The sequence below is a fragment of the Bactrocera oleae genome, chromosome 4 (assembly GCF_042242935.1).
Source record: "Bactrocera oleae isolate idBacOlea1 chromosome 4, idBacOlea1, whole genome shotgun sequence".
Classification (NCBI taxonomy): Eukaryota; Metazoa; Arthropoda; class Insecta; order Diptera; family Tephritidae; genus Bactrocera; species Bactrocera oleae.
Window position 1 is genome coordinate 339,840 of NC_091538.1, and position 26,496 is coordinate 366,335.

The following is a 26,496-nucleotide window of genomic DNA, read 5'->3' on the forward strand; positions in this document are numbered from 1 at the left end:
AATTTTCTAATTCTTGAGTGCAGATATCTTCAATTTTTTATTAATCGATTAATCACAATCATGATTTCTTAAAGTGTTAAAACCATTCATAACAAAAGAATTTTCTCATTATATCTTATAGTTCTATACATATGTTCTGATATTCTCGGCTACGTTACTATATGTACTCGTATATAAACAGAACTTTGTATGCATATATGTATATTTGTTATTTAATATTATACATCTGTATATATAATTTATTTGCGATTCTTCTGAATAGTGAAAATCGGCAACAATTAATCAAAAAATTAATAATTAACAAATTGAAAAAAGAATAGCAGTGATGTTTTTTCAATTCATCCAAATAAGTAGGAAAAATACTCGTTTTTATAGATCCACTGGTTATTAGGTAAGTATTTAAATGTGAGGCATTCTACCACCAGATTACTTCTATCATTCCACTTAAATAACTATTCTACAGCAAATCCACAAGTTTCTTCCACAGCCTGCGTCAACTTATCGCAAAGCAACTGGTAAGTTTCATAAGGCGGTAAATCAATGCGATTGAAACAAGTATGTGCCTTTGGCAAGTTTTGAGTGGGCACATCTGTAGTTAGGTGTATAGTAAATAACCGTGGTCCAACCGCTCCAGTTGAACCTTGCAATGCTCGAAAACCTTGCAATGGCACCCTTGAGGAACCAGTTACAAATTGCAAAAGACGTGCACGCATTTCTGAAGAGTAAGATTCCACCACCTCAAAGATAAAAAAATATAGATAAGCATATAGCAAATAATAAATTATGAAGAAAATCATTAACTATTACTTGCCAGAACCATATCACTTGTTGCGTTTCTGGTGTACAGTGTTTCAGTCTTGTATTGACGCGCCAGTCATTAACATCAATGCTAGAAATTCCGCCAATTACTAATTCTAATTCACGCTCATCAAAAGGTCTCAAAAGCTGACCTGGAATAAGTTCACAAAAACCTACCGAATAAAATGGAAATGCCATAAGTACGTACATTGGAATAGTATATAGGTATCTATTAACCTTTCTGTAACGCCAGAAATTGTTGCTCTATACCTCGCATAAATCTGTAATTTACATAAAGTTTTACATATTCGCGCTTATTATCCTCAGTTACTGATATTGAGGCACCTAACGGCTTTAATTCATGAACTACCAATGCGCCAAAACTATTGTTCTCAACACTAAATGTGGAGTCTATAATTCCCGTTATATTATTCTCACTATAATTAGATAACTTGTTAATTTTGGAATTGCATCTATTTGAGTGACTTACAGCATCCAAGTTAGACTACGATGCAACTCTGGATCAACTCCTTCTATATCATTTAAAGTTATCGGTTTATTAAGAAGTTGCTTATAAAAGGGTGTTGTAAAACCACCATCTAAGCAGTGTCCATGAAATACAGCTATTCCTAGAATTCGCCCAACGAAGTGAAAATACGACAAGTGGTCTGGATTAACACCTAAAACATATAAAATAGATGAGAATTTGATAAGAATTTAAAATAAATATTCTGTTATATTAATTTCAATAACTAATCAATGCCAGAAATTTAGATTATAAGTAAAAGGGCATTACTTACCCGAGTCTGGGTTAATTTGCAACGTATAGTGATCATCACGTGAATATTGAAACAATCCATATTGGGGATTAAGCATTTCACGTGATAATAAATGAAGCCACTCACGCGCAACGCCACCGTAATCAAGACCTTCTTCTCCTTTGAATTTTACCATTAAGCGTTTACGCATGTCCTTAGGTCGCATTTTCATAATCAGTCTGTAACTCTCTTCAAATATTTCGTTACGTGACACCTCAAGACGACAGTGACCGGACTGTGGTTGCAGTGTCTGTAAGTCGGTGCGCAGAGCGCGCATTTTACTAACTAAGTCTCGCCTATATTTGGGAAGCAGCTCAGAACCTTCTAAAAGACCTTGCGGCAGGTCTGCAGGTGGTGTACTTGTATTATTAACTATGCGATGGGTTGCACCATTATTACCACTTGTTGAACCGCTATTCCCACTTGACAACGGATGCGAGGCTGCTGGAGAAAGTTGCTGCACGATACTACCATTACCCGTAGAAACCAAATTATTCGCCACGCTGGGGCAATTTCCTGTATTAGATAATGCTCCGCGCCGTATCATTTGGAGAATATTACAATTAAATCGGGGATCAGTAAACTGAGTTGTCCGATTATTGTGATCTACAAAGTACACTCTCCCAGAAGCAGTTTTTCGTTGCTCCCAACCACTTGGAAGAGGACCAATTGCATCGAGTGTCAGATGTTGCGTGTCAAAATCACGAGGTATACGTGGATCATGCCATGTAGATACACCAGTAGGAGTGTGGAAAAAGTATACTTGACCTTGTTGAGTTGTTCGCATCTCATAACCTGTTGGTAGGTCCATAAATGGGCGTGCTATTGGATTTGTGGCGCTATTACTACAAATGGCATATCGATGACCACCACCACCGCTGTTGCTGGAAGCGCGCGTGCTTCGCGATGAACGTCTACGTGATGGTTCTTCAGTTCCTCTTGCAGAACGTCGCTGTGAACGTTGATTACAAACAGTTGTTCCTGAAACTCCTGTATTTGAAGAAGATGGTACACTACCATTACGTATATCTCTTTCCCGCTCTCTATCACGATCATGTTCTCTTTCTCGATGATTGCCATTTGCTGTTGTGGAACTAGTCTTTGAAATTTGTGAGTTCGAGTTTGCGTTGGGGCTCTGACTGTTATTTGAGCCACTAATACCGCTGGTAGCCACAGTATTGCCATTTCCTGAGTTAGGGCTCAGTAATATACTAGTAGGTGTAGACGAAGAAAGATGATCATTACTTTCGATACTCCAACCATTAATATGCAACTGAGCTGCATTCGATCCGGTTGTACTACCAGCATTACCGTTGGTCTAAATCAATCATATACAACGTACTTTAGTAATAATTCAAAAAGTTTCTATACACTTTATAACTTTACTTATAATTACCTGGTTTTGAATATTCGGACGCTGGGTCGTACCTAATACCAGTGATCCATCACCAGATTCTGACGAATGCTGCTCATTTAATAAATGCCCCGCTTGCTGGCCATTTGAAATTGTTGTTAGCTTCCTACCGTGACTATTGTTACCAGCTTCTCCATTTGAAATGTTACCCGAAGTAAACATAACCGAAGCGGTGGCGGTTGTTGTCGTAGTTGTTACAACCGCCGGAGTATCTGTCGTGGAAACTGTTGTCGACGCTTTATAATCACTTACACGCATCTGCGCAGCTGCTTGTGTAGTAGCACCAATACAATTTTGATTTTGTTGATTGCCGCGTACCTGCTGATTTGGTTTTCTTATATTGGATACCGCAACTGTCAAACTATTATCATCATTTTCCACACACTTTGGACTACAATTCTCCTTGCCAATTTGGACATTAACGTTTGCGTTGACATTATTGATAATACTGCTGCAACCCATGTTCGAACATGGGAGCACTTCCGTCGAATGTCGCCTTTCGTCAGCTGCTTCGGCTCCATTTCTTTCAGAACTGCAGCTATTTTCTCCGTTAAGAAGATTTGTACAAGTGTTCGAACGAGTTGGTCCGGCGGGATGTTGCACATTAGTACCTTCAATATTTTGGACCCTTGAGCGTTGACGGCAACGCATACTGGGTCGATCCCATTGCGTAGATTTCGTGGTATGGTTTACATAATATACGCGGCCATTACCAGCGCGACGCTCTTCCCACCCTTCTGGTAAATTATCTTCAGAAGAATCTTCTTCCGATGGGCCCCGGACATCTCCACTGGGACCCACCACCGCCAAAGGGTTGCCACCACATGGACCATCTTTTGACAATAAGGCAATTATAATCTGTCCACGCACCATATCATCATCCTCAGGAGAGAGTTTTCCCAAATTTAACCGCGTAACTAAAGAAGCATATTTATTAAAAGTTCGTATTCAAATATTGTAAATATTGACGTACATCCCATTCCCTTTAACTTCTGTATTGAATCTGCAGGTATGCGTACACAACCAAGGAATCCACTAGCTTTATGTATTTTACGCTGATTCCAAACTGTAATAGTAACAGCATCGTTACTCCCAATGAAAAGGTCGTAGTGTGCATTCCATTTAGGATCTAAAGTTGACTTGCTAACATCCGTAGTATATATCTGTGCTGTACCATCGACCTGTACTTTAGCGAATGGGTCTGGAAGTCCTGAAAGATGAACAACAAAAACTTCAATTAAACAAATCGTATATAAAATAGAATAATTAATTTTTTTTTAGAAAATTCAGTCTCCACGTTCTGCTAACCGTACTTATGAATGGTAAAAAAAACATTGAACCGACCAGACTTCGGACGCCACTAAATTTTTGAACTCTATTCCTAGAGGAGCTATTAACGCCTTCATCGACTCCCTTCCGTTAAAAATGGTCCTTTGAGTTGCCTCTCGAAATAACAGTACCCCTTCTTATCCAGACTAGCCACTGCCTGTCATACCCAACATATGTCATGTATGCGAAGAGTTCCCGCATGATACTTGTAGCGCATTCACATTCAACTTTCCTTGACAATTCATACTTTAACAACGAAGCGAAGATATAATAAATAATAAAAATGGCGACTGTTACTTGGCAAAGCGTAAAAAAAATTAAAGTTGCGCAACATTTTGCTTCGCCTTGCTGCGTTTCGGTTCGATGTAAGCATACTGATACAAAATCATATGTCGAACTTTTCTGTCAAAGCAAATGTCTGAGGCAAAGCGCAGCAAAAGTTCTATGTGAATCAGCCTTAAAAGTTGTGGATAACCGCTACAATAACAACACATCAAAAATTCTAATGACAGACATCAACGACTATATGTTACATTCCCTAAATTATTTTTAGGAATACCGCTGTGTTGACAGTCCTTGGTCGGATAAAATTCAGGGTCCGTTCCAGTTACCTTGACCTGACTGTCGCTAATTACTGTATAGAAGAATAAAATGGGTATCTAGTGCCAACTCCTACATGTTCACTGAAGTGCCACAGTAGTTGTTTCTATTTTCCTCTGAAAATTAATAAGTTTTCATAAACTATGCAGCAACTGTATACTAAATATTGACAACTTTATATGATCTGAAAAATTATTAATATATTTATTAGATATCAATCTAACAATGTAAATTCAGTTCATTATTGTAGTAACCTACCGTATTGTTTCAATTTGCGATCTATTCGTTGGATAACAAACAAATGATGTAGTATAACAATAATAATAAATTTATTACAAAATTTATTTAGCTTCAAAAAGCAAGTGACTTTACACCTATTTTCATATTTTCTCAAAATCTAGCTGAGAAATCTATTACACGACATCGCTAAAAGCATATCCCTAATGTTTTTTTAATATTTACTTCTAAACCTTATTTTTTGTTATGCTTGCATGCACATTTTTGAATTCAATATATTATCCAACATTTTGGCTAATAAGTGATAGTAAATTTTATAAAGTACTACTAGCATTGCAATAACAGGTATAAATACTTACTAAATAAATCCTTACGAGCCAAGTTACGTGCACACAATACTGAAATAAATATTACAAATATCAATTGTAATCCACATTATTCATTATTTTTTAAAAACTTACTCGTTATTCGCACTTTATGTGCTCCATTACGGCGGGGATAATCTAATTTATTCATATTCTGTGTTGATAAAAGTCTTCTCTTTTCAAAAGCAATGCGCACTTTATTGGGCACAATAATTATATTATAGGGCACAATATTTACTCGTTCTATATGATGTGTTTATGTAGATATGAACAGAAACTACTATAACGAAAAAAACTTAGAAATAGATATTTTTTAATTTTTGAAAATAGAATATTACTTTTCAATTTGCAAAATAAACAATATAATTTATGTAGATATGAACAGAAACCAATCAATATAAGTATTTGTTTTTGAAACTTGAATGTTACTTTTTAATTTCAATATAATAGATAAAAATAGTTAATTTTACTATTGTACAATTTTTTATATTATAATGTATATAATAATTAATATTAATAATCAATAAAACGCTTACGTTACGCTAATACCTTGCAAAATAAATAACAATAATATATTTAACTAAAGACACTTCCGATTTTTTATTTATTGTTGAACTTAATCAAAATAGTCTTTCAGTATCCAAATAATACATTTCTAAAAAAAACTAAATACTGTCAATAATTGTGAATAAATGTATTGGCAAACAGATAATTATGCTTAATAGGAAAAAAAGAGCAGAAGGTGGAAGACCACAGTCCACTTGGACAAGACGGAAAGAATCTATACCTTTATATCACCCTATTCGTATTTCTAGTCTCTAGTTTACTCCCATCGAAATAGTAAGATTAAAAGTGGCTTTATACATTAATTTTTTTTATTACGAGGTCTTATTAATTCTAGTAATTTATATGATTTAAGCCAGAGAACTGTTGATACAAGCATTAAGTTATGCATAAATGTTTACATAAACAAATATTCTCTTCACGTATCGTTGTTGGAATATGTATTCTTTCTTTTTCAATGACTCTATGTACGTACATTGATATACAACCATAAATTTTCGTTATAAGTTACCGCACAATCATGGGTTCTGAAATAAAAATCCAAATATGTACACACCAATATTAATTGGATTGATACATTATGACTAAATGCTTTAGTAAGTCTTTGGTGCGTGTTTCAAATTACCATATGTCGGCATAATTTTCTCATAGTCAGAATCTGTTCCACAATCTTCACAATTTCAAATTATTATCTAGTAAGACCTGATATATGTTAATTATCTGATACGAATTAATCAATTACCAAACGATTATTAATAACGAATTTACGTTTATATCTATGCAAACATAATGAATATATATGTGTTAAAATGAATTTATGTACTAATGAATGAAAGCCGTTTCGTCTTATTTTTATGTCCAAACCTCACAATCAGACTAATATATAAGGTTTTATTTTTCTGACATATTTAACTAAAGATTAACACGAGTACATGCAGTACAGGAGTAAAATATTAAGCGTTATTTGAGTACTTTTTACAATTAATACAATAACTTTTTACTGTGATTCCATCGCGTATGTGTGTGTGCATTTGCAAGTTCTATCCTATTCGATTCCATATATTTGTGCTCTTAAGATCTTAGTTTTTCTGTTATAACTTTTACGTTTTGAAGACAATAATAGGGGGTTTTTATTAAATCACCGCGACATAAATTTAAATCACTGATCAATCACTTTACTACAAATTTAATTACTACTTATTAGAGCAAGTGCAAAATCTCGCAAAGTAGAAACGCCATCTTTGTTGAGCAATTCCTTATCGTTCTTCATTTATACTATGACTTTCGTGGTGAATTTGATTGAATTTATTGTGAATCTTTTTGAAAAAGGAAGAAGCTTAGTGTAAGCAGACAAGAAATATTAGGTGGGTGTCTCATTTTCAGTATTTACTTACTAAATATGCATACAATTTCGATATACCCTGATCCAAATCACGAAATTTAGAAACATATTAACTTCGATACGCCATTTCTATGATCGCTATCTTTACATTCCTTCTTGTCAAATAAATTTACATGAAGAAGCAACAACAACATAATGGACTTGATTTCGTGCAAGTATTGATACATTATTAAAGTTGTACAACCGCTGTTTTGTCTTACATATTTTATACAAGTTTACTATTGTAAATATCTGAAATGGCAAATTAATTCATAATTCCTATGCGTAAAAACAGAATGTACGATCACACGTACAGAAAAGTTTCGGTTAGAGTTGGCAGTTGAGCCTTAAGAATCTCATAGAAACTTTAACAGAAATCTTTGATAGGTGAGAAAAAACTTTTTCAGGAATAATACAACACAGTGTAATCAATGATAATGTTATGGGAACTCTTTGAATCGAGAGAGTAATGTCAAAAATCGCATTATTTTTATAATTGGACAGTGGTGCCATTATGGAATCATATATGTTTTCGGTACTTTTATTGTATTTCTTAGGAATTTATCGGTTTCCATACCACAGGTAAAGTATACTTAATCAACATAAGTTTAGAAGCTTGAAATTCTATTAGGCCCTTAGATATGTATATATATAATTTAATCACAGAGGATTATTCTCAATATAACATCATATTTTAACATTTTAACATTCGAAACTCTTTGAATCGAGAGTGCATTGTCAAAGTTCACATTTTTTATAACATTTGACAGAGGTGCCTCTAAGAAAAGAAATAAGCGTTGAGATTTTTTTATGCATTTAATGGGTATTTTTCCGTTCCCATTTTAGAAAAAATATACATAATAAAATTAGATTAAGAAGCTAAATATCATATTTAAAGCCTAAATATATATAAATGTACATATATATTTTAATCACAAAGGATTTTCAAAATTAACTTTTAAAACACTTACATGATTTAATTAACCTAAACATGAACCTTACTACATTTTTTTATATACTCAATAAACAAATACTGCTAAACAAAACAATACTCTGCGATAAAAAACACGCTCTATCTTAAAAACAAAACTATATTAAATTAAATAAAGATTAGAAAAACACGTAAGTCACTAAAATATCTGATCTCACAAATAACCCACTGATTTCGCAACTTGTTTTTGCGAGATTCTTAGTGGTATTTCGTTGCTTTGCTTGTCATCTGTTCAGTAATCCATGAACTTTCAGTGCTGCCAAGTTAAATCACGAGATCATGGGCTCTTTCAACAAAAAAAGAGTAGTTTCGAATCATATTATCTATAATACATTGTCCCAGGATGTCCATTTCTTTGAAAGTGCGTGGTGAAAGCAGGAATTTGGAAGTACATTATCTTCCAGCTAAAATAGATGGAGATGGGAGAACTGATGTATCAAACTATTTCAGTTCGTATACACGGGTAGGTCAAGGCAACTTATTGGCAAATGCTATTCGTGGTTTTCCGCTAAATGGAGAAATTGTTGAAGTACCAACAACCCATAGCTCATATGTTTTACAAGAAACTGAGTTTTCGAATACTGAAAAATCGCGCAATATATATGTGACTGGTAGTTTCAATAATTTCTATTATTGGAATTACGATAAAATGCCAAGCAATGCAGATGCATACAAACAAGCTTTACATTTATTCAACATATCCAAAGAGGTAATTTTTAAACAGCAAACAAACTTGATATCCTACATTAAAATTTTGTTTATTATAGTTTTCTGAACCAGTATCTGAAACGGATATTCAAATTGAAATTGAGAATAGGAGAAAAATATAAAAAAAACACTATATAAAGACTTTTAATAAAAATTGAATTTAATACTAGAAATTAGATTGTTATGGAAAATGGTGTCTACTCATCTGCGTCAGCAAAACGCTCATCATTTAAATTTAAATTACGTATACCTCCTTGGGCGTCTTCAGCGTCATCTCTAGCACCATTTCCAACAAGTACGGGGACATTTTCAAGATTAGTTCCGTCGTCATCATCCATAAAATCACTTTCTTCAGAAAGACTGTCAGCAGAATCTGGATGAAGGGCTTGGCACTCGGTCATTGCCTGAAATATAATATCAACAGTATTCACGTCATCTGGAAGAATCCAACATTCAGTCAAATGATCATCAGTGATATCGCCTTCATCATCAGTAACATTCCCCTCATCCACATCACCATTTCTTTCATCATCTAACTGTTGTTGCATAGGAATAATTTCTCCATTTATCTGGTGCAAAATTTCTGCGCCATCAACATTGCCATTCAGATTAATATTTGGAACAGACGCTCGCGTTTCTTTATCGTATACACCTCGCCACTCAAGATTATGATCTAACATAAAATATATACATTTGCTTGGTATAGATGATATCCCATGCACGCTGATTTGTTTCCATAGTATGGAAATACCTTCACTCATATTTTCTGCCTGCCATCCAAAAGAGCTAATAAATACAAATATACATATGTACATACTTATTGTTCAATACGCCAAATTTATTTCACTATTACTTTTGGCTTATATATAATGTTCCTTTTCCAACAATTTTTTCTCCTATTTTCAACTTGGTGTTATTAGCAGTGTAAATTAGACCATCTTGAGGTGGATTTATATGCGCAATTAAAGCCATTGCTTCCAATTAATTCTGCTTAAAATAAAATACCTTAAAAACTTGCAATGCCGGCATTTACAAGATATTTCTTATTGTCTACAGAGGCAATAGTAAATAACTCGATCATCTTAGTATATATTGCTTATATTTAATAGTTATTAGCGAAATTATCATGATAACTATTGCCGGCAATAAATGTCAATTAAAGTAGCCATACACGATACACTAGTGTTTTCGAAAGGTATGAAATATTTTCATTATACACGACATACAGATCATTGTTCTTATAAAATTATTATTATAACATTTTTATGCATTTGATTGCATTTTGATAGTAACATAAATTATCTCAGCATTTATTTTTTTCTATCATATTGTACTCTAAATTTGTCATATGTTTCCAAATGAGTAATTGTGTGCACATAAGCTCATACACGATTTACTTGTGTGCACACCGATCGTTAAAAATAAAAAATTTTTTGCCAACATGCATTCTTATGTACACATACATGAGTAATGGCCAATTAACATAGAACTTTTGCTTCGCTTTGCGTCAGACTTTTGTTTTGACAGAAAAGTTCGAAGCACGCTTTTGTGTGAGTACGTCCACATAAAAAGTTATCGACGCGAAACCGAGCAAAATGTTGAGCAATTCTCACAATTTTACGCTTAGCCAAACAATTGCTGTTAACAGTCGCCATTTTTATTAGAGAGAAACACTGAAAGCAAAGCGTTCATTGTGACATACCCTTTGTTTTCATTCACTTCATTGTTCCAGTATAAACTGTCACTCCTTAAATCTTACTTGAGTACATATCAATCGAATGCACATGTATGTAGTGTATGGCTTATTTTAGGAATTTAACATGTTTGTTCTCATTTCTACTACTACTGAATTACTTGCAATTGATTAGGTGAGTTAAGAAAAGTTCCTAACGTCTCGTCTTTTAAGAGTTGTATCGAAAATTAAGATTTTATTGTTTTCCATCTTCTTCTTAATTTCTTTCAGCCTTTTTAAATTTTTAAACTTCACCATCTTAAACATGCGTACTACCAATTCCCAAATTATTTTATTAAGATAACAAAGGCCTCACAAAAATATGGTCATTGGTAATAATTTTACTTGTCAATAATTATTAACTGCGGAAACGAGATTATAAATATGTTATGTTTATGCTTTAATATGGATTGACATAGCTTGAAGAATTTTTTTTGTACCTTGTATAAAATGGGCTCATAGCTACAAATTCAATGTCTTTTGTCGATACAGTAGTAATCGATTAATTCGAACATTGAGAGCAACGTTCTCCTCACTAGAAAGTAGACTTGAGGATAGTATTCATACTTTTATTATCGTCATTTGTTTTTTTCTTGTCACAGTCTAGTGAAAATAATTGCTGAAAATGGGCAAACGTCGAAAACAAACTTTAATAGAGTCGGACGATGATACCAGTGATAATGCATCTAACCTTGAATCGGTAGAGTTGTTGTAGTACAAGAGTCTATAAACATTAACAAAAATTACATATATATTTATTGTAAGACGGAATGAAAATAATGTTTTTAATTATTTCTACGCATTTTATAGGAGCTACTATCTCTGGCAAAGAAAAAGTCTAGAACGAATTCGACTCAAGTTAAAGCTGCATCATTGTCTGGATCGGATTCTGACTCAGACTGGGCGCAGGGGGCAAGTACCTCCACTGCTGCAAAAAAGACACGCATAAAAAAAGTTAACAAGGAATCAGATTCATCGGATTCAGAAGAAGAAAATGACTGTCAAAACAAAAAAAATGATATTTTGGGGAAAGAACTTATTCCCCGAGAAGAAGGAGAGGTTTCGGAAAGTGATGGTAAAGAAGAAAGCGATTCAGATTCGAGTTCCGAAGAATGTTCGGATACTAGCTCAGATTCAGAGTTTGATGATGGTTATGATGAAAACCTCATGGGAGATGAAGACGATCGTAGACGCCTAAATGGGCTTTCTGAAAAAGAGCGTGAAACTGAGATTTTTAAACGTATCGAGCAAAGAGATTTATTGAAAACACGATGGGAAATTGAGCGCAAACTTAAATTAGCGCGACGAGGAGAAAAAACTATTAAACCTAATAAACAAAAAAAAAAGAAGAGTAGCGTGTCCAAAAAATTGAAACAGAAATATAAAGATGAGAATACTGAAGAAATAGTTCCAATTGTAGAAAAAGAACCAAATGAAGAGATAGTAATGTCTAATATTACCCAAGATATGGAACTGCCATCAACAATACCCGAGGAGATCATACTTGAACAGAAACTCTTAACAGATGACCAAAATACTGTAGAAAATTTAGATCATAAGGAACGATCCAAAGAACGTAAGAAGAACGTTGAAATGAATAGGACTGACGATAAGCGTAGCACCGCGATGGCAATGCTAAAAGCAAAACGCGAGGGAAAAGCTAAACGAGGTATATTTTAACATGTGATCGGAAATATAATACACTTTTAATTGCAATAACAATTCCAGAGGAAGAGGAGGCTAAGCGTCAAGCGGAACGCGATAAGGAGGAAGAAAAAGAAGAACTAGAAGGAGTATCCGGAGGAAAGTCTTCTGTTAAGCTAAAAGCTTCTGAAATATATTCTGATGATTCAGCTAGTAGCGATACAGAAGACGAAAAGCCTTCCGAAAAGCGTTCACGTTCAGCTAGTAGCAGTAAATCTTCGAGTGAATCAGAAGATGAAGAAGACACTATAAGAGAACCAGTATATATTAGCACTCGAGACGAATTAAACAAATTGCGACTGTCAAGATTCAAAATGGAACGGTTTATTAACCTTCCCATGTTTGAGCGAACAGTTATGAATTGTTTTGTACGTATTAGTATTGGTAATAACGGTCAAAAACCAGTTTATAGAGTGGCTGAAATAGTTGGTGTAGTGGAGACTGCTAAAATCTATAGCCTGGGAAAAACTCGGACCAATCGAGGCTTAAAACTTAAACACGGCACTCAGGAACGTGTATTTCGTTTAGAGTTTATTTCCAATCAAGAGTTTACCGAAACTGAATATGCTAAATGGCGTGACATATGTACACAACAAAATGTACCGATGCCAACAATCGATATGATTGAGCGAAAACAAAAGGATATCAAAGAAGCTCTTAATTATGAGTTTAAGGACGAAGACGTCGAAAAAATCATTGAGGAAAAAAATCGGTTTAGAAATAGACCCACCAATTACGCAATGAGAAAAACCTGCCTAATGAAAGAAAGAGATGCTGCAATGTTACGTGGAGATTATGATGTAGCTCAAGATTTAGGTCAACAAATTGACGAGCTAGAAAGTCGAGCATCAGAACTCGATAAAAAGCGATCAAGTAGCATTAGCTTAATATCTTATATAAATGATCGAAATAGAAAACGAAATGTTGAAGACGCTGAGAAAGCAATTTTGGAAGAAGCACGTGCTAACAAAGGTTTAAAGATTTCTGATCCATTCACGCGACGTATTACCCAACCACGCATGGGTTTCAAATCAGTTGAAAAAAAAAGCGAACCAACCATTCAGCAGACACAAGCAATACTGCCGACCAAACGAAAAGTTGAGGAGAGTACTACGGGCGGTTCAAAACCAACTGAACCTAAAACAGACTACAGCTTATATGCTCTACATGATTTTGACATTGAATTAGACGTATCCCTTTTGAATACTGTTCCAACAACACGATAATAATCAAATTAATTTGTATTCAACAAGAATCAGTTGTTCGAATAAAGATTTTGAGGTAATTTGAGTATTTGCTGTCCGATTTCGCCAATTTTCACAGTGTAGGGGGTTGTTAGCATCTAAAATCACTAATTTTCACAGCGTACGAAGAGGTGCTAGAAAACTTCCTTTTCGCAAATTTGATCAAAATAGTTGAATATAAATTTCCCTTAAATGGCAAGGAATGAGTGTACAAATTTTCATCAAAGTATCTTAAGTCACCCAAATTTCAACTCTTCTCGTTATCCTTATTATATATATATATATATATATTCTCTATATCTATCTCGGTTAGTTTTGGGTATTGCAACCAACCGTTAAGTAAACAAAACTATTATGGCCGATTCAAATACAATAATACGACTAAAAACTGCGCGGACACCCTGTATTTTTATAAAGCAACTCTGTGATTTAGCAGTGCTACCATTAAGAGGAAAACTATACTACAACACGTGTTTTACCTTCATGCTTTTGGTTTGGTTTGATTAGCATTTTTCCGTAGGTTGGAAGAGTTCGTATTGCTTTTTATATATTTTAGAGCCTTTTATATTTAAGTCATGGGAAAACCAGGTGAGCAAAATTAATAAAATTTTGAAAGAATTGATTATATTGTAATTTATCATTTATCGCAAAAAAGGATTTTCACCACGCGGAGGTGGTAGTGGTAGCGGTGGTCGTGGACGTGGCGGGGGTTTTGGCGGTCGAGGTGGTGGTGGTGGTGGCCGCGGTGGCGGTGATCGAGGACGAAGCAGTTTCGGGGGTCGCGGAGGAGGCGGCCGCGGTGGGCCTGGTGGACGAGGTGGAAGAGGTGGAGGAGGTCGTGGTGGACGAGGCGGAGGTGGTGCAGGAGGTTTCAAAGGAGGTATATATATATTAAAATAATATTTGTGTAAAATATTAGGTACTTATTATGTATTCACTAGGTAAAACTGTTGTAATAGAGCCCCATCGCCATGAGGGTGTTTTTATAGCACGTGGAAAAGAAGATGCTTTAGTAACACGAAACTTTGTCCCTGGTTCTGATGTTTATGGAGAAAAACGAATTTCTGTTGAGGTATGTTTTTTTTCTTTTCTATTATTTGGGGTTGTATGCTGTTCAAATGATGAAAATGTGCAGGGGTACGGAACATGGTAATATGTGACCATGAAACTTTGTCGACAAAATTAGATTTGTGTGGTTTGAGACCTTTGCTCGAATTTAAAGTGGCAAAGTTTTAGATTAATGCACTACTGAATTAAATAAGTGGATAATCGCATTTAAATTTTGTAACTCTAAATAATGAGAAACTGTTTTTTTTTTAAGACAAATGGCGAAAAAATAGAGTACCGTGTGTGGAACCCCTTCCGTTCTAAACTCGCAGCAGCTATCTTGGGAGGAGTTGATAAAATTCACATGCCTCCAGGCTCTAAAGTACTTTATTTAGGTGCGGCTTCGGGTACAACGGTTTCACATGTTTCGGATGTTGTTGGACCTGAAGGTCTTGTATATGCCGTTGAATTTTCACATCGTTCCGGTCGTGATCTGATCAATGTAGCAAAGAAGCGTACAAATATAATTCCGATAATTGAGGACGCTCGTCATCCTCACAAATACCGCATGCTTGTCGGAATGGTTGATACAATATTCGCAGATGTGGCACAACCAGATCAAGGGCGTATCGTCGCGTTAAATGCGCAACATTTCCTTAAAAATGGTGGACATTTCGTTATATCTATTAAAGCATCATGTATTGATTCTACTGCGCAACCAGAGGCAGTGTTCGCCGCTGAAGTTAAAAAAATGCAAGCAGACAAGTTAAAGCCCCAAGAGCAAATTACGTTAGAGCCTTATGAACGCGACCATGCAGTTGTTGTTGGAGTTTACAGACCGCTACCTAAAAGTGTTGGCGCCTAAATACAATTTTTGTTAGTTGCTTATATTTTAAAGATTATAAATTTTTTTTATAAGATCTAGATTTTAAGCGACATCAAATTCAGATTTAATTACATTAACACCGGCACTTATTTTATGTACGTTTTCAATTACTGCAGTTAAGATGAGTATATTGTAACTGCACTCTAATTTATAGAAAATCGTGTAAGTTGTAAAATAATCGTTAAAATACAGACTTAACGACCAATTGATATTTGATAACAGTGCACCGTTTGTAAAGAGTTCGTACAAAAAATACAAAAATATATAAACTGCGGTATGAGATAAATGACAGTTTAAGTTTATTAGTAAGTTAATTTAAGTCCAGATTTTCAATGTCTAATATATATTTACAACTATTTTATTTTGAAGAACTGCTTCAATCGGAAGTGAATTACAGAAAATAAAAGCCTGATAATAATTCGGGATGTTGTTGCTTTAATACATTAAAAACTACAGACCAAATGTTTGAAAAATACTAGACATAGACTGCGACTTATGAACATGTGTACTATATTTCTTTATTAATACATACACTCAAATACATGTCTTTACAGAATTTATTAGTGATTTTGTATACCCCAATTGCATTGATCATTCGCTCTATGTACGCATACAAATTTGATATATATAATTGTTTTTACCCTTGTTTATGTTCAGGGCATTAATTGCATGCGATTTAAATGTAATTTTAGAATTTAATATTTTATTTTTAAGATATTAGATTTATATATTATTTTTATGCTTTTAAAGCTTACTACTTTTAAAATTAAAAATAATAAGAAAAAATGCCTCGGATATCTACTTAGTGCAGGATTTAACTGCCCCTCAATATATCAACTTTGATTTGGTGCCGAATATATGCAAGTAAAATGCATAGCATGCGTTCGAGGCTCTGTTGCTTATTTGACACTTAGTTGCTGATACTCTGCTGATGTGCAGACAAAAATTGAGGGTTGCACTTAGAGCTTCAAAGATGTCAAACAAGTTTTAAATTACTTCCACGAACAATGAACGTTGGTCCTTATCCAAGTTTAATCTTGATTTTTATTGTTTTAAATTCGTTAATTTAATTTTTTTGTATTGTATTTTGTAATTATAATTTTGCACGTGTTTTTAAGCCGATACTGTCGATTGCACCAGAAGTCTCAAGGTGTTTTAATAGGCAGCCTAAGTATTCCTCACGATGCCTCATAAAATGTGCTGCATGTTGTGAATGCTCCCAACACTTAAAAGTACATTTTATATTAGCACGCTCCCAATTTTCGCGTACTGCGTGATTCGACGATGGTGGTCCAATACTATCATTTTGTGATACAAAAAACAAAGCTGGTTGTTTAATTAAAGTAGAGTGAAACATTTGACTGGATCGCATATAATGGATAGTAGCTTGATTATGGAATGTTTTCATATGGTAACTATATTAAGAAAAAATATTAAATAGAAATTTCAACCATTTTAAATCCACATGTATAATAGTTAACTCACAGGATGTAATTACGCAAAGCACTTTGCATTCGTGGATTTTTAGGAAAAAGCGACTTTGGCACTCCAACAGGGATTTCAGTAATATCGGCAGCGCTATCCCAAATTTGACAAACAATTCTGTCTAATATACCTGCATACCTGTATATATGAATAAAAACTTTTATTCTAGCAATATAAATGCTTAAAATTTAAACGATCAATACGTACGTAAAAATACTACATCCATCTACAATATGATGTTTAATTAACTTCAATTTAGACGATTGCATTTTGGCACTTACACTTTTTCTTGAATTTGGTAACTTGATTCTTTACTTATTTTAAAGGTAGAAAAATTAGAAATCCATCTTGACGAGAGCAAAAAAATCTCTACCTTTTTTACCCATGTCAAAAGTTTTTGAAGGTATTTTTGCACATTTATGACCATAATATTATCCCAAAAATATTCAATTCCTACAAAACTTTCCATACCGCTCTTTATTACGGGACATCTGTAACATCACTTCTCCGAGTTGATACGCCCCCACAGAAAAGCCATGAACAACAATTGGCGTATATGATCCATTATTATCCAAGAATTTAAGGGTATCTGCAGCCACAACCTAGATTTGAACGACACCCAAAATTACTTCCTTATGTAACAAATATTAATTAACAATAAAAAAGTTATCCATAATCATATTTACTTGTGTTCCTTTAACGGGCCAAAGAAGTTGCCATGGCGTCACATGTACGATCATAACATCGAATCCCATTTCAGTGTAAATTTGAGCATATTTCTTCAAATGTTTTTGCTTAGCCATTAGCCACGCCATCATTAAAACAAGTGGATTCCCAGAAGGCTCCTTGATTCTAAACGAATAGAAAGCAAATTGACATGTATATTTTAATTTGTAATAATTGATATAAAAAAGAAAAATATTCACTAACTCCAAAGTCTTTGGATCCACTTCACCCTTAAACGGTTCATTAGTGAACAAGGTCATATTTTTTGTAACCTCTTTAGATGAAAGGTAACGACAATTCCAAGGCACCATCGTCTTCTTACCAAGAAAAAATACCAAATAAAGATTATATTAGTTAAACTATATTAACATATAATATTAGTTATATAATATTAACATACACACAAATATAGTAGGAGAAATTTATGCCAACAAACAAACATCACCAATATTCGATCAAATTAATTCTTAATAAATAAGAACCATAAAAATAAAAAAGTATAAAGATATATATATATATATATGTATATATATAGAAGTAAAGTGTTTAAAGGTAATTTGCATTAAGGTTTTCTTTTCGTGTTTACCAGTCAAAAACTAGCCCAACATAGTATAATTAGTATAATTTAAAATGTATCTGTTCATTATAGAACATCATCTAATCAGGATATCTCCCGTAGAAATGTACACTCCAAAACTGGGTATTAATTACAAATAAAATAATTACCAAATAAACATAACAGTTGTATATACTGTTGGAAATATTTTTCGAAATAAATATGGAAATTCCAAAAATGTAGGGGTCATTCACAACAAGTGGTGACCGGGTAAATAATACAGTGTCAAATCTCAAAAGCTTTTTTGTGAGTAAATGCTAACAAAAAACAAAATATAACCAAATCGTTAATTATGGGAAAGATTAATGTACAATATTGTTTTTTTTTACATTATGTTGTAATTTCATTACCATTATATTACTTAAATAACTTAATCTAATTAAAGATTATTAATTTTTAACAGGCTTACTTGATCAGTGAACATAGTAGACTTGTAACTCGAGTTTGCCTTCTGTAGACTTGAAAAGTGTCGGTAATTTGTTTTCGAACCGGTAATCAATCGGCTTGTTAAAATGGTGGAATGCCCAAAGTTAGGAACTAAAGACAAAATGCCTTTTTTATTAATTAATGCTCAAAACAAACATATATCAACAAGTAATGATTTAAGAGATATAAAAGTATATATAGATTTTTTTTTTGACAATATATAGTAGTTTTTATACTTTTTACCATTGGAAATAAAGCCAAATGCAAGTGGTTTTGATGTCGTTGTACTTCCTTCTGCTTGCAGGGGGAATGCAATGGTGGCATTTATTGATTTTTTTGCATTGCAACAGTTTGTTTTATTTAAATTTGACGCTACAGACAGTAAACGCAAAACACGGGTAGCGCCTGTAACGCATTGTATTGAAGAAGCCATTTCGGATCCTCTGACCAAAAACTATGATCGGTATAATATAAAATGCATAAACAATTTACGTTGAACCTAAATTGTACATACATACATACAGTTGTATGTGTATCTATTTACAAATATCTGGCATGTGTGCATTTACATTTGATTTGTTTCTTCACCAAAATATTACTCTACAATGAATTTAACTATTTAAACAAAAGCTCATATCATGCCTTTACCATCAGGAGCAGATAAAAATTTTAATATAAGCATTCAAGAAAAATACAATTTATCTATACTTATGTATGTAAATATGTTTGTACTATATAAGAACTGGCGCATTTAAATCAGACAATATGTACGTATGTATGTATAGTTTACACATACATGTGTAAATAGATTTTTGATCGTACTTAAACGCACTAATTGGACTTTGCTCTAATGCGCTTAAGAAAATAAAATTAGCAGTATATTGCAAAGATATTATTTTTAAGATATAATATATACATATTCATATATATTCAACAGTCCAGAAAATAATTTGAAATATACTTATGTAATTAAATTTGAAGCTTTCAAACTTTTTTCTGTTTATTTTCACTTTTTTTATTTTAGAATGTTGATAATATTTTAATCGAACGAATATCGAAACGAATGCTTTTAAATTTAAAGTGTAAAGAAACCTTTTATAAACCGACAGTGAATAATTACTTCTTTTTCATTTATTACAATGCACAGAACTGCATTTGTCAAAAATTTGCAAATACATACACACAGATATAAATAAGATGTGAATCAATCTCAATGTATAGTGAAGACCCGTATATAAATTACAGGACGCACGCACAGAATACTCTGTTATATTTGGAAAATTATTTCAAAAACTTTATAATAAATTTAGTTAAATTTTAAAGTTAAGTTAAGCGAATAAATTAACAGTTTATCGTCAATGCACGTAAACCTGCCCAGATAATTGTATGTAGACTGCGTTCAGACACGACAACTTTATCTGCGGCAGTTCGAGTTGTGGAAAATTTCAAAGGATACGTACAATATATAAAAATATTTAAACTTAGATTTGGTCTACATTTTTGTATGTAATATATACGCAGAGTATGAATGCCAAAATTTCAGCTCTTTAAGGTTTGCTAAAAATTCAAAGACATATTTGACTTTGCATTTACTTTAAATATTATTCTCTGGCAATACCTTCGCTGCCAATATGACAAATAAATACAATGCGTACATATAGAAAGTAAAAAGTGCCTGGTTTATTATGAAATATTTATAGTTCAGTTAATAAGTGAATAATAATTATGCTCCTGTCCTTCAGAACTGCTGTCCAATCAGCGTACGATAACATTTAGAATTAATGGTTTATTTATACCCAAATATAGTTATATAGCAAATGGTTTACTTATAACCAAAATAATTATATTCCAGATCACAACTACTATGCCAGGGGAGATATCCAATTTGTACAATGTATCATCGTCAAATGTCAAATATTCCCAAACAACCGTCTAATGAGAGCTCAAACGAACCAATAAAGTTCTTTGGAAGCCAAGCTGCAACCTGGCGTGCACGGGATACGAGAAGTGGCGGTTCTGAGGACATGTTATGGTTTCAACCTTATGTCATTTCAGGAAGTTTGGCTGCATTCTTATTGTATTTCTGCGTACTCCGGGAGGAAAATGATATAGACAAACGGCTAGAAGGTAACCTGTTTGATCAAGTTACGGGTCTGGAAGAAGTACAGCTTACCGTAAATTACAAATATAACAAAGATAATGGTTTGGACACTTCTGAAATTGAAAAACGATTATTAGAACTAGGAGTCGACATAAAGCTTTTAGATATACGATAAAAAGAATGTATAACAATTGAATACGACGATAGTAGTAGTCACAATATCGGTTAAGATAATGAAAAAGATTTATTCAATTGTCTATGCAATATTACCTAATTTGAAAATAAAACAATTGGTGATTTGTAAATGCCAAAGGCAAATTTGCATATTCAGTTCAATTTAATGTCAACATAATTTGAACGTAGCATTTAAGAAAAAAGAGCAACAAGTAATTTGAAGCAAAACTAATTGTTTAATTCAATACGAGTCGCTGTTTTAACGGCATTTTCCGCTTCATGAGTCCATAGATGACATTTGAGTCGGTAATTTTCGTAAAACATTTGGTTACATAATGAGCATTGTAATTTTGGTGCTTCATGTGTACGTAGATGTACATTTAAACTGGTGCTACTCTTATAGGAAGAACCGCATAAATCACAGACGAAAGCACGTATGTCGGAATGAGTCGCCATATGTATATTATGATCCGATTTTGTGGAACTTTTTTGACTGCATAATTTACACTTCCATACATGTATCTTAGTATGCCGATTTATATGGTGCTTCCAAGTAGAAATGTGCAGAAAACTCTGTTTGCAATAACGGCATTGAAAAGGTTTATCTGCTCCATGAACTTGGTGGTTGTGTATCAAAAGTTGATTTTGCGTTTTAAACATTCGCTGACAGTCATTACAACTTGTTAATTTTAAATGTTTATGAGGAACAAATTCTATCAACTTGTTAAAATACTCAGGATGAGCAGACACATAACCACCCCGACTCCAACGACCTCCTGTAGATTCATCCGGCTTAGCTATCTGTTGTGAACGAAGATATTCCCGCTTAAACCATCGAATCAAGGACAATATGCTGGACCTCGCCAATTGTGGTGTTATATTTATATTGAAGTGTTTTTTCATTTTTTCGCATATTATCACAGTACTCTGATCCCTTTTTTCTTTGTTGTCGAAATCATGGTGTTGGATATTCCACTGGCAAGGATGAAGTCGAATGATATCAATAAATCCCAATATAATAGATGGATCAGTAGATCGCAATTGAAAAAAGCAGCGTGTAATTGGCTTTGCAGTTGAAAACTAAAATAAGTAATATTTTATTTAAGTATAGTAATCTGTATGGCTGCATACTTTTCGAAGTTTTTTCCCTGTGTTATCATAAGCATCATATGTATTTGATTCCGCAGAGATGTTTTTTTTTACCAAGCCCTTGGAAAATATATATCCGTTTTAATGTTGTTCAAAGTTCACTTGTAACTCTTACCATTAAGAATTCCGGCAAAATCTCGATCTCTAAATTAACTATTTCCTCTTCGGGGACAATTTTAAATTCTTTTCGGCATTTTGTAGTAACATCAAAGGGATTTTCGATATTCACTTTGTATGGCAATATTTCGTTTTCTTTTGAATCAGGTTTGTCCTGAAGATCTGATTGATTTATATTTACTTGAATCATTTTCTTTCCCATTGATTATTGATCGCGGCACTGAGAAAACAGCAATATGATTTATTATCTAAAACAAGAATAATTCCCTAATGTTTTAAAATCAATAGTGATATTTCTGTATAAAAATATTTACACCTTCGAAACTTTTACTCGTTGCTTTTGAAGCAAATATCAAAAATGGGATGCCATCACTGTCGGAAAAATGTATTTAAAATTGTCAATTTTTCTTATTCTTTCGAATATAATAATATATAAATATTTACTATATATTTTTAAAAAAATAACAAACAGAAATATATAAGAAATATTTCACTACAGAAATATATGGCGCTAACAAAAAAAATACGGCATATTGATTTCGATCGTATTAACTGTAATACAATCGGGATGTTAACATCTCTATCTAATACCATATGATTTATTTCAAGCCGAAATAAGGGAAATAACAATGCTGAATTTCGCAAGGTTTTTACTAAATAAAAATGGGGCTTTGACGGTCAATCGTCAGATATCTTTATGTCGTTATAACCATTTGCTTAGTCGCAATTTCCGGAAGGTAAGGTAATTAATGCAATTTTAGAGAAAATGGATATATGCATATAACATTTCAGAATATTAATATAGAATCTAAATTGGGTAGAAGTTGCCAAACACGTTGTAACAGTACACAGAAAAAAAATGATAAAGTAGTAGGTTCGTGGCTACTATGTTGCGGTGGTATGGTATATGTTGCTGTAACTCTAGGTATGTCTAGTAAGGTAACCGCCAGTAACTTTTTTACAATGTGTGTAAGATATTTTTAAAGGTGGTATAACAAGGCTCACAGAGTCAGGTTTATCTATGGTGAACTGGAAATTGCTCGGTGAAGAAAAGCCAACGACTATAGAGGAATGGAAAGCAGAGTTCTCGAATTATCAGCAGTACCCAGAGTATAAATTGTATTTATTTATTAATATACTATATATAAGTATTAAAAAGGAGTAACAGTATGTTTCTTTTCCAGGAAAAACCGTTCAATGACTTTGGAAGAATTTAAATTTATATATATGATGGAATATATTCACAGAATGTGGGGCCGTGGAATTGGAGCTGTTTTTGTAATTCCAGCAGTTTATTTTTGGAAAAGGGGCTATTTAACAAATTCAACTAAAAAACATGTTGTAATACTTGGCGCACTCATTGGTTTACAAGGACTTATGGGTTGGTACATGGTTAAATCCGGACTGGAAGATAAATTTCAAGACGTTAATGATGTACCTAGAGTATCACAGTATCGATTAGCTTCACATCTAGCTGCCGCATTTGTTCTATACAGTGTGTTTTTGTCATCAGGATTGAGGAAATTATTACCTTCAACCGAAAATTTCACGTCGTCAAAAAATCTTTTGCATTTAAAAAAAATAGCGAATTTATCCAAAGGGTTTGTATTTCTCACAGCCGTATCAGGAGCGTTTGTAGCGGGACTTGATGCCGGTTTGGTGTATAATTCTTTTCCGAAAATGGGTGATAAGTGGATTCCTGATGACATTTTATTATATCAACCGATACAGAGAAACTTTACGGAAAACCCCACAACAGTGCAATTTAATCACAGAATTTTTGGAATTACAACTCTACTCACCGTTTCTCTCTTATGGATATACTCGAGAAAATGTGTTTTGCCAAAACGTGTATTGTATGCTATAAACGCCACTATGACAATGGCATGGTTACAAGCAACTTTGGGCGTTTCAACTCTATTAAATCACGTCCCCGTACATCTTGCTACAGCTCATCAATCTGGTTCTCTACTGTTACTTTCGTTTGCTCTTTGGTTAAGTCAAGAACTGCGGTTTCTAAAGTATATTCCCAAATAAACTGGGAAACAATAAAACTATGCTTTCAATTAGTATATTTATTCGTATGCATTAAAATAAAAACTATTGTATAATTACTTTTGCAAAGACTTCATTATACTTAACAAAAAATAAAGTTATATGTATAAGGTATTGGTAATATAAATTATATTATGAAAGGAGCACTACCGAAATTTTCGTTGAGTCAAGATAAATTTGTATAAGGCATTAATATTAATGAAACTAACTAATTTGAAAATTTTTAAAGATATTGATCAGTTTGAAGATATTCAGGGGTGTTGTGGAATCCAAGACAGATTTGCTTAGTTGCCAGGATTGCAAACCAATTCTGATTTTCAGTGTCACAGAATCTGATTGCATTTTCGTCTTTTTGAACATATGCAAAAAAATATGTATTCAATAGATGTGATCTCGATATTCTTATCAAAGGCCATATGCTAAGTTAGTTGCAAGTATAGTGGGTGATAAAACGATGCGATACGTTTGTGATATTTCTAATTCTTTTTAAATATATAACATAAATAATTTTGTGTTTTGAAAGTTTTATATTTTATAAATAAAATAAATTAAATTTTTAATAATATGTGCTATTATTATTCACTCTCTTGGGTTTTTGCTCAGTTTTCTTCTTTTACATACACTTCTTAATTTGCAAATAAATGCTTACACCATTTACTTGGCAATAACAGTTTGGGGGCAATTCTTGCCTGTGGAGAAACAGTGTATAAGTTATTGGCAATAAATTGCTATTGTAACAGATTTTTTGATAATTAGTCTACCTATCACTCATTCAGTTCGATCACTGGATTGTTAAATAAAAGTTTCAATTTGATGGCTATACACTTATTTTTATTTCTAACTCTAACAACTTAACCTTTTACTACTTATTATCCGAGCTTACAAATTCGTAATTATATCACAATTCCTCTTAACACGACACACTCTAACTAGTACTGTGTCTTCTGCATAACCAGGTAGTGCTCTTTAACAAAACTTCGCCACTAAAACATTCTGGCAACTACGAATTCGCTGCCTAGTTCTGGCAATTTATCGTCGATTCGATTTTGTTCTATCAATCATGTTCGATACTATTTTGGTAGTTTGAAACCCTAATTTTTATACCCTCTCAACATGTTGCAACAAAGACTGTAATAGTTTTAATGACCCTGACCTCATAATATGTAAACAAAAGAGTCATTGACCCCACAAAATGTAAACAAAAAGTTCATTGAATCCCAAATGTAAACAAAGGTTGTGGACTTGGCTCAACGTAAAAAATGGTTGTGGACTTGGCTAAATGTAAACAAAAAGATCATTGACCCTATAAAATGTAAACAAAAGGGTCATTGACCTGCAAAAAGTAAACAAAAGGGGCATTGAACTTATAAAATGTAAACAAAAGGTTCATTGACCCCAAAAAATGTAAACAAATGGTTCATTGAACCCAAAATGTAAAAAAAGGTTGTGGACTTGGCTAAATTTAAAAAATGGTTGTGGACTTGACTAAATGTAAACAAAAATGTTATTGACCCTATAAAATGTAAACAAAAGGGTCATTGACCTGCAAAAAGTAAACAAAAGGGGCATTGAACTTATAACATGTAAACAAAAGGTTCATTGACCCCACAAAATGTAAACAAATGGTTCATTGAACCCAAAACGTAAAAAAAAAGGTTGTGGACTTGGCTAAATGTAAAAAGGTTGTGGACTTAGCTAAATGTAAACAACAGGGTCATTGACCTGCAAAAAGTAAACAAAAGGGGCATTGAACTTATAAAATGTAAACAAAAGGTTCATTTACCCCACAAAATGTAAACAAATGGTTCATTGAACCCCAAATGTAAACA

The 26,496-nt window shown here is 33.2% G+C and overlaps 9 protein-coding genes across 30 annotated transcripts; 5 read left to right on the top strand and 4 right to left on the bottom strand.

The window, feature by feature from the left end:
* Positions 1 to 2: 2 nt before the first annotated feature.
* Smurf (SMAD specific E3 ubiquitin protein ligase) lies at positions 3 to 7,393 on the bottom strand. 8 transcript variants are annotated; one of them, XM_036374211.2, is made up of 10 exons: positions 7,127 to 7,392; positions 5,658 to 5,838; positions 5,556 to 5,594; positions 4,004 to 4,240; positions 3,013 to 3,947; positions 1,599 to 2,934; positions 1,289 to 1,478; positions 1,036 to 1,235; positions 808 to 971; positions 3 to 737 (listed from the first exon to the last, which is right to left on the bottom strand). In XM_036374211.2, exons 2-10 carry the CDS (start codon positions 5,710 to 5,712, stop codon positions 453 to 455), a joined length of 3,441 nt encoding a protein of 1,146 aa, XP_036230104.1. In that variant the 5' UTR covers positions 5,713 to 5,838; positions 7,127 to 7,392; the 3' UTR covers positions 3 to 452. The 8 variants fall into 8 exon arrangements, with proteins under 8 accessions (XP_036230104.1, XP_036230100.1, XP_036230090.1 ...); XM_036374207.2 differs by having other exon boundaries at positions 5,658 to 5,841; XM_036374197.2 differs by having other exon boundaries at positions 5,658 to 5,856.
* Positions 7,394 to 8,732: 1,339 nt separating this feature from the next.
* Positions 8,733 to 9,378, top strand: LOC106617553 (uncharacterized). Its single transcript, XM_014234816.3, has 2 exons — positions 8,733 to 9,206; positions 9,265 to 9,378. Exons 1-2 carry the CDS (start codon positions 8,841 to 8,843, stop codon positions 9,325 to 9,327), a joined length of 429 nt encoding a protein of 142 aa, XP_014090291.1. The 5' UTR covers positions 8,733 to 8,840; the 3' UTR covers positions 9,328 to 9,378.
* On the bottom strand, positions 9,345 to 10,200 carry icln (chloride nucleotide-sensitive channel icln). Its single transcript, XM_014234814.3, has 2 exons — positions 10,059 to 10,200; positions 9,345 to 9,991 (listed from the first exon to the last, which is right to left on the bottom strand). Exons 1-2 carry the CDS (start codon positions 10,175 to 10,177, stop codon positions 9,403 to 9,405), a joined length of 708 nt encoding a protein of 235 aa, XP_014090289.1. The 5' UTR covers positions 10,178 to 10,200; the 3' UTR covers positions 9,345 to 9,402.
* A 1,243-nt stretch (positions 10,201 to 11,443) lies between these two features.
* Rtf1 (RNA polymerase-associated protein Rtf1) lies at positions 11,444 to 13,931 on the top strand. Its single transcript, XM_014234775.3, has 3 exons — positions 11,444 to 11,637; positions 11,748 to 12,606; positions 12,666 to 13,931. Exons 1-3 carry the CDS (start codon positions 11,563 to 11,565, stop codon positions 13,865 to 13,867), a joined length of 2,136 nt encoding a protein of 711 aa, XP_014090250.2. The 5' UTR covers positions 11,444 to 11,562; the 3' UTR covers positions 13,868 to 13,931.
* A 385-nt stretch (positions 13,932 to 14,316) lies between these two features.
* On the top strand, positions 14,317 to 16,241 carry Fib (rRNA 2'-O-methyltransferase fibrillarin). The gene is made up of 4 exons (XM_014234789.3): positions 14,317 to 14,473; positions 14,541 to 14,765; positions 14,827 to 14,957; positions 15,207 to 16,241. The coding sequence occupies exons 1-4, from the start codon at positions 14,461 to 14,463 to the stop codon at positions 15,795 to 15,797; spliced, it is 960 nt and encodes a 319-aa protein (XP_014090264.3). The 5' UTR covers positions 14,317 to 14,460; the 3' UTR covers positions 15,798 to 16,241.
* Positions 16,242 to 16,305: 64 nt separating this feature from the next.
* Positions 16,306 to 20,401, bottom strand: l(2)k09913 (lethal (2) k09913). 13 transcript variants are annotated; one of them, XM_014234778.3, is made up of 8 exons: positions 20,252 to 20,401; positions 19,315 to 19,570; positions 19,055 to 19,182; positions 18,234 to 18,346; positions 17,990 to 18,155; positions 17,775 to 17,905; positions 17,304 to 17,441; positions 16,306 to 17,233 (listed from the first exon to the last, which is right to left on the bottom strand). In XM_014234778.3, exons 2-8 carry the CDS (start codon positions 19,502 to 19,504, stop codon positions 16,912 to 16,914), a joined length of 1,188 nt encoding a protein of 395 aa, XP_014090253.1. In that variant the 5' UTR covers positions 19,505 to 19,570; positions 20,252 to 20,401; the 3' UTR covers positions 16,306 to 16,911. The 13 variants fall into 13 exon arrangements, with proteins under 13 accessions (XP_014090253.1, XP_014090262.1, XP_014090252.1 ...); XM_014234787.3 differs by having other exon boundaries at positions 18,234 to 18,343; positions 19,315 to 19,525; positions 20,164 to 20,301; XM_014234777.3 differs by having other exon boundaries at positions 19,315 to 19,525; positions 20,164 to 20,301.
* On the top strand, positions 20,135 to 21,490 carry LOC106617534 (uncharacterized). 3 transcript variants are annotated; one of them, XM_036374255.2, is made up of 2 exons: positions 20,135 to 20,153; positions 20,924 to 21,490. In XM_036374255.2, exon 2 carries the CDS (start codon positions 20,964 to 20,966, stop codon positions 21,345 to 21,347), a length of 384 nt encoding a protein of 127 aa, XP_036230148.1. In that variant the 5' UTR covers positions 20,135 to 20,153; positions 20,924 to 20,963; the 3' UTR covers positions 21,348 to 21,490. The 3 variants fall into 3 exon arrangements, with proteins under 3 accessions (XP_036230148.1, XP_014090266.1, XP_036230147.1); XM_014234791.3 differs by lacking the exon at positions 20,135 to 20,153 and adding an exon at positions 20,671 to 20,831; XM_036374254.2 differs by lacking the exon at positions 20,135 to 20,153 and adding an exon at positions 20,720 to 20,855.
* On the bottom strand, positions 21,470 to 23,015 carry LOC106617532 (uncharacterized). Its single transcript, XM_014234788.3, has 4 exons — positions 22,929 to 23,015; positions 22,611 to 22,860; positions 22,478 to 22,555; positions 21,470 to 22,426 (listed from the first exon to the last, which is right to left on the bottom strand). The coding sequence occupies exons 2-4, from the start codon at positions 22,812 to 22,814 to the stop codon at positions 21,575 to 21,577; spliced, it is 1,134 nt and encodes a 377-aa protein (XP_014090263.1). The 5' UTR covers positions 22,815 to 22,860; positions 22,929 to 23,015; the 3' UTR covers positions 21,470 to 21,574.
* A 175-nt stretch (positions 23,016 to 23,190) lies between these two features.
* Positions 23,191 to 24,726, top strand: LOC106617506 (heme A synthase COX15). The gene is made up of 4 exons (XM_014234732.3): positions 23,191 to 23,349; positions 23,405 to 23,537; positions 23,599 to 23,731; positions 23,797 to 24,726. The coding sequence occupies exons 1-4, from the start codon at positions 23,242 to 23,244 to the stop codon at positions 24,647 to 24,649; spliced, it is 1,227 nt and encodes a 408-aa protein (XP_014090207.1). The 5' UTR covers positions 23,191 to 23,241; the 3' UTR covers positions 24,650 to 24,726.
* The last annotated feature ends 1,770 nt before the right edge of the window (positions 24,727 to 26,496 follow it).

Bases quoted from the DNA above. Each gene is read 5' to 3' on its own strand.
- Fib (XM_014234789.3), top strand. The intron at 14,766-14,826 runs GTATATATATAT...TGTATTCACTAG, and splicing joins TGCAGGAGGTTTCAAAGGAG to GTAAAACTGTTGTAATAGAG. The intron at 14,958-15,206 runs GTATGTTTTTTT...TTTTTTTTTAAG, and splicing joins AAAAACGAATTTCTGTTGAG to ACAAATGGCGAAAAAATAGA.
- LOC106617534 (XM_014234791.3), top strand. From the start codon at position 20,797: ATGCTCCTGTCCTTCAGAACTGCTGTCCAATCAGC. The intron at 20,832-20,923 runs GTACGATAACAT...ATTATATTCCAG, and splicing joins AGAACTGCTGTCCAATCAGC to ATCACAACTACTATGCCAGG.
- icln (XM_014234814.3), bottom strand. From the start codon at position 10,177: ATGGCTTTAATTGCGCATATAAATCCACCTCAAGATGGTCTAATTTAC. The intron at 9,992-10,058 runs GTAATAGTGAAA...TGTATTTATTAG, and splicing joins ACATTATATATAAGCCAAAA to CTCTTTTGGATGGCAGGCAG.
- LOC106617553 (XM_014234816.3), top strand. From the start codon at position 8,841: ATGTCCATTTCTTTGAAAGTGCGTGGTGAAAGCAGGAATTTGGAAGTA. The intron at 9,207-9,264 runs GTAATTTTTAAA...TGTTTATTATAG, and splicing joins TATTCAACATATCCAAAGAG to TTTTCTGAACCAGTATCTGA.
- LOC106617532 (XM_014234788.3), bottom strand. From the start codon at position 22,814: ATGGGAAAGAAAATGATTCAAGTAAATATAAATCAATCAGATCTTCAG. The intron at 22,556-22,610 runs GTAAGAGTTACA...ATATTTTCCAAG, and splicing joins TTTTGCCGGAATTCTTAATG to GGCTTGGTAAAAAAAAACAT. The intron at 22,427-22,477 runs GTATGCAGCCAT...TACTTATTTTAG, and splicing joins CAGGGAAAAAACTTCGAAAA to TTTTCAACTGCAAAGCCAAT.
- Smurf (XM_036374211.2), bottom strand. From the start codon at position 5,712: ATGAATAAATTAGATTATCCCCGCCGTAATGGAGCACATAAAGTGCGA. The intron at 2,935-3,012 runs GTAATTATAAGT...TGATTGATTTAG, and splicing joins GTCCGAATATTCAAAACCAG to ACCAACGGTAATGCTGGTAG. The intron at 972-1,035 runs GTTAATAGATAC...TTTATTCGGTAG, and splicing joins ATTTCTGGCGTTACAGAAAG to GTTTTTGTGAACTTATTCCA.
- Rtf1 (XM_014234775.3), top strand. From the start codon at position 11,563: ATGGGCAAACGTCGAAAACAAACTTTAATAGAGTCGGACGATGATACC. The intron at 11,638-11,747 runs GTAGAGTTGTTG...CGCATTTTATAG, and splicing joins ATGCATCTAACCTTGAATCG to GAGCTACTATCTCTGGCAAA. The intron at 12,607-12,665 runs GTATATTTTAAC...TAACAATTCCAG, and splicing joins CGAGGGAAAAGCTAAACGAG to AGGAAGAGGAGGCTAAGCGT.
- LOC106617506 (XM_014234732.3), top strand. From the start codon at position 23,242: ATGCTGAATTTCGCAAGGTTTTTACTAAATAAAAATGGGGCTTTGACG. The intron at 23,350-23,404 runs GTAAGGTAATTA...ATAACATTTCAG, and splicing joins TTAGTCGCAATTTCCGGAAG to AATATTAATATAGAATCTAA. The intron at 23,538-23,598 runs GTATGTCTAGTA...ATATTTTTAAAG, and splicing joins ATATGTTGCTGTAACTCTAG to GTGGTATAACAAGGCTCACA.